This window comes from Anneissia japonica, unplaced genomic scaffold (assembly GCF_011630105.1).
Source record: "Anneissia japonica isolate Jap-2015-1 unplaced genomic scaffold, ASM1163010v1 scaffold288183_len337429_cov161, whole genome shotgun sequence".
Classification (NCBI taxonomy): Eukaryota; Metazoa; Echinodermata; class Crinoidea; order Comatulida; family Comatulidae; genus Anneissia; species Anneissia japonica.
In genome coordinates this window covers 264482-268994 of record NW_022702858.1, presented here as the reverse complement: position 1 = coordinate 268994, position 4513 = coordinate 264482, and the positions used below count along the sequence as shown (strand labels likewise).

General features: G+C 35.5%; 1 protein-coding gene across 1 annotated transcript; it reads left to right on the top strand.

Moving 5' to 3' along the window:
- The first annotated feature begins 838 nt into the window (after positions 1-838).
- LOC117104096 (protein asteroid homolog 1-like) lies at positions 839-4458 on the top strand. Its single transcript, XM_033244751.1, has 2 exons — positions 839-947; positions 1105-4458. Exon 2 carries the CDS (start codon positions 1124-1126, stop codon positions 2783-2785), a length of 1662 nt encoding a protein of 553 aa, XP_033100642.1. The 5' UTR covers positions 839-947; positions 1105-1123; the 3' UTR covers positions 2786-4458.
- The last annotated feature ends 55 nt before the right edge of the window (positions 4459-4513 follow it).

The window sequence follows — 4513 nt, the reverse complement described above, 5'->3', positions numbered from 1 at the left end:
ATATATATACAGTTATATATATATATTGTATTGCATTTGATAAAATATTTGATTCGATTTATAACATCATGTTCATATATATACATATATTATATATATTATTTTATATTATATATTATATATAATATATAATATAATATATAATATATTATATTATATATTATATTTATGTATATATATACATATATATACGAATCCGAAAGTAGGCCTACATCTTCGTCGTCGTCACATCACCATCGTTATCCGTTTCCATCATCATCGTCATTACCATCAGCATCACCATCATCACGATCGTCGTCGTCGTCGTTGTTGGTGTCTTTTCCACCACATCACCATCATTACCGTCATCCGTGCCATCGGACTATCATTATCAGCAGGATTGCCGTAGATCATCTGCAAAATCTGTCTTGTGTTTGAGTATTTGTATATATTATTTCTAATACATTTTATAAAGATAGCAAATGCATGTATTCTATTCATACTGTTGTATAATATGGCAAATCAAATTAACTCCGGAATTTATTATTTAAACTTCGATCGTCGTCGAGCCAGATATCACCCAGATAACCTCAAATGTTCCCACTTCATGCACGAACAGAGCATTATCAATGTAGTCTTGTGACATGACCTTCCGATTATTGCTCATGAAATGCCAAAATATATTTCTTTTATCAATAAAACATTTGTACTGTATTACATTATAGTCATAAAAAAATTTCATACATGACTTTATTAAATATAAAATGCGGAATGTGAATGTACATCCATGGTACACCTAACCAAGAATTGGACCCACCCATACTGGAAATTCCATAATGATAAGTAACGTGTGGAAATTCCAAATTCGTTACGTCGATACAACTTTAAATGATTTGCAGATAGACTGATAGTTGTATCTACGTTGAGGTGATTAGACATTTACACCAAATAACGCCAGTTAATCGAAGGTAACCAAACATTTAATCATTTAATCAATCATCCAGTCAATCAATCTACCAAAAACCAGTGAATAAATCAATCAAAATTATCAGTCAATTATAAATCAACTTAGTTTAGTTGATATTTTTACAGGTAATAAAAATATAATTATTTGTTTTGTTTCAGGAATAGTACGTACTTCATTATGGGAGTAAGAGGACTTACAGGATTTATCAACAAGAACAACATATTTAGCCAATATGAACTTTCTAACGGAACAGTAATAGTCGATGGTTACAACTTTCTATATTCTTTGTACTTCGACGAAGAAATAGACGTTAAACATGGTGGGGAATACTCTGATTTCTACAAGATTTTTAACGACTTTATTAGCGTTCTTGACACATGCAAAGTGAAGCCAATATTCATCTTCGACGGTGGTCATGTTGATGAAAGAAAGTTTCCAACTATCAAAGAACGTTTTGAGAAGAATTTGAAGAGGTCCCTTCGAATAGGCCAAGGCGCAGATGATGACCGTTGTATTCTTCCATTATTTTGCAGTCATACTATGATAAAATTATTTAATGATCTCAACGTTTGTGCAGTTTGGTGCGACTTTGAGTCAGACCCAGAAATCGCAAAGATCGCAAATGAATACAGGTGCCCAGTGCTTTCGGCAGACAGTGATTTCTACATTATGGATCTTCCAAATGGATTCATTAACACCAGCGACTTTCAGTGGAAGACAGCTACCAGGCGTGGAATCAAATGTAAAATTTATTACCGTAGTGAGTTTTGTAGAAGAATGGACATATTAAAAGAATGTGTTCCATTGGTGGCAGCATTTGCTGGGAATGACTTTAATGAATGTCAAATGAGAATTGGAAACGCAATTACTTTCTTGAAGGGAAAGACGTCGGCAGACACGGCTGTCAACCAGGCCCTAAAGCGTGTGAATCGGGACGTAAAAGATCGCATGAAGAGAGAAATCATGTCTTCTTTATCAACGTACGATATACCGGAAACTTCGTCAACCCTTGCCTACCTAAAGAATCCTAATGCAGAGATGCCAGAGAGTGCTCTATACTCCAATTTCCCTCCCTGGTTTATTGCGCTGTATCGAAAAGGTGGCGTGAACAAAGATTCCGTTGATGTTGTACTCTATCAGCAGCGATTTCTAAATCACTACGTGGAAGATGAGACAGATTCCTGTGCCGATAATGCGTCGCTGAGCTTACGCAAATGGCAATATGGAATTCTTGCGAAAGAGAGCAGCATAAAGGAGTATTTCAGGGAAGCCGATAAACTTACGCATAAGATGGTAACACCAAACAAAACATCAGTAGAAGGCCTATGTGTTCCAAATCTAGAAGACATGCAGAAACTAAGTCTGGAGGAACGCGAGGATTGGTTTTTCAATTTTCTTGAAACCAAAAAAGGTGAATATGAGAATATGCCGGCTGAGTTCCACCTCCCCATTGCAGCATTCAAATTCTGGTTGAAGCACTGTAAGCCAGAGAGAGAATACGCGTTCGCTTTGCTGTCAAGCTGGATCGTGGCAGTTAACGGTAGGAAAGAGCGGGGAGCTGAGGGTATGGCGACCTATAAGAACCCATACTTTAACCTACGCGCCAGTCATGCGTTTTCACAATGGCAGAGTATACTGAAACATACGATCTATTTAAACCAACTCTTGATGTCACCAATCTTCGAATGTGATGTCACTGTACTCTACAGCGGCCGCATGATTTTTAGTCATCTGGAGAAAGGAAAGAAAGAAATAAAGGCATATTTACAGGAAAACGTGCCGGCATTCTCGGAATCTGCAAAGGCCTTGTATGACGTCCTGAAAAATCTCATTGAGTAAATTTTTTGTAATATTTGTTTGTTTGTCATTTGGTATTCATGTAGCACTTTCCTTTAGGGTATGAAACGGTTGTTTTTCTTGATTGTTGGGTCCATCATGCTTAAGTGGTACTTGATTTTTAACACTGAATTTCTGACACTAGGCCTATACGTAAAGAAAATAAGTGAGCGAGATAACGTGCAACATGCAACAAGTTTTTTTTTTAGTGGCCATATTGTTCTTTTTATTATTGACTCTGTTTACAAAAACTATTACATTGAAATGATTAGAACAATGGCATGATAGTTTGTATATTACGCCGGATATGGCAAGACTAGACGTTTCAATAATTACATTTTGCTACATATATTCCTACTTTTTGAAGTTTTTAAGAATTAACTGACTCCGCTTACATTTAATGTTACAATGGAATGTTTAGAATAATGGTATGATATAGTTTTTTTTAATTGAAAGAATAAGTATATAATAGGCCTAATTGAGTACGTCGGATATGGCAAGACTAGACGTTCCAATACATAAAATTAATCAAAAACTATTTAGTCATATCGCATACGACGAATTATAGTAGCAACTTCTATCAGAATAATTACCTTAGATCTTTACACTTAGAATTGAGAAACACCACTGTAGTCATTTCCCAAATTATTAAAAAGATTGACCATGTATTCATTTTACAAACTATTATATGAATATTATTTTTATTTATTTCATTGTAAATTACACAAGCATCCAAGCAAACCGGAACTGTATTAAAGATACACCTTACGTAATAACATTCAAAACGACATTAAAAAGTCGAAGCTAAATTTGTATCAATCAAACTGAAAGTGAACTTAGCAAAACCCAAAAAGCTTTGGAAACAACTATTCCAAAAAATCTAACGAACTTTTAAGTTACTTTGAACGGCAGTATTTGTCATTCAGAATTTTCAATATTTTTTTTCTTTTTATACCAATGCAGCCTCTGCTCTAATACTAGTAGGGAGATTTCGCAAAACGATAACGAATATCGAATAGGCCTATGTCATTATCATTACTGTATTACCATTCGTGGCTCAAACATTCTTAACAATCAAGCTAAATATGATGCTTGATTCATGCGAAAGGCATGAATTGACCTTTCCGCTAAGCTCCGCCCCTTGGATATTGTTGCTTAGATCCCACAAAGACAGCAGTGTTAAAACCATGGTTAAACCATACGCGAACACGCGAACACGTGCGTTTGTGGGACAACACATGTGTTTGTAAGACGCGCGCGCATTCCTAGCGCTGTTCTGATTAGTCAGTTGTTAAGTTTGATTGACACTCTGGAAAGGTCTATTGCAAACGTTGTGACACTAATATGCATCATGCACTGTAGGGGAAGGGTTGTTTAAACATTTTGATGACGTAACCGTATTCGTTATTCGTAAGGACTCCCTAAAAGCGCTTCGCAAACGAAAAAGGAATGAGGAAAGAAGAAGCGATGATTAGTCTTTTGGACGACAAATTATTAAAGTTATATTTGTAAATATATGTTTTTGGCTTAAATTAGAGTTTTCTCTTTTTCGCTTCATGCACTTTCACTTTAGTGATGGAGAACTTTTTGTAATCTAAGTGAGGCTTTTAACAACATTGCTTATTATTTGACTCCTCCCAATACAGTGGTTATGTGCGTCCACTTTTTGCTAGTTTGTCCTTTTACCCTGTCTCTTATACACATCTAGATGTGTATAAGAGACAGGAATTA

What these genes read in the sequence shown, in the direction of transcription:
- LOC117104096 (XM_033244751.1), top strand. Translation starts at nt 1,124, where the DNA reads ATGGGAGTAAGAGGACTTACAGGATTTATCAACAAGAACAACATATTT.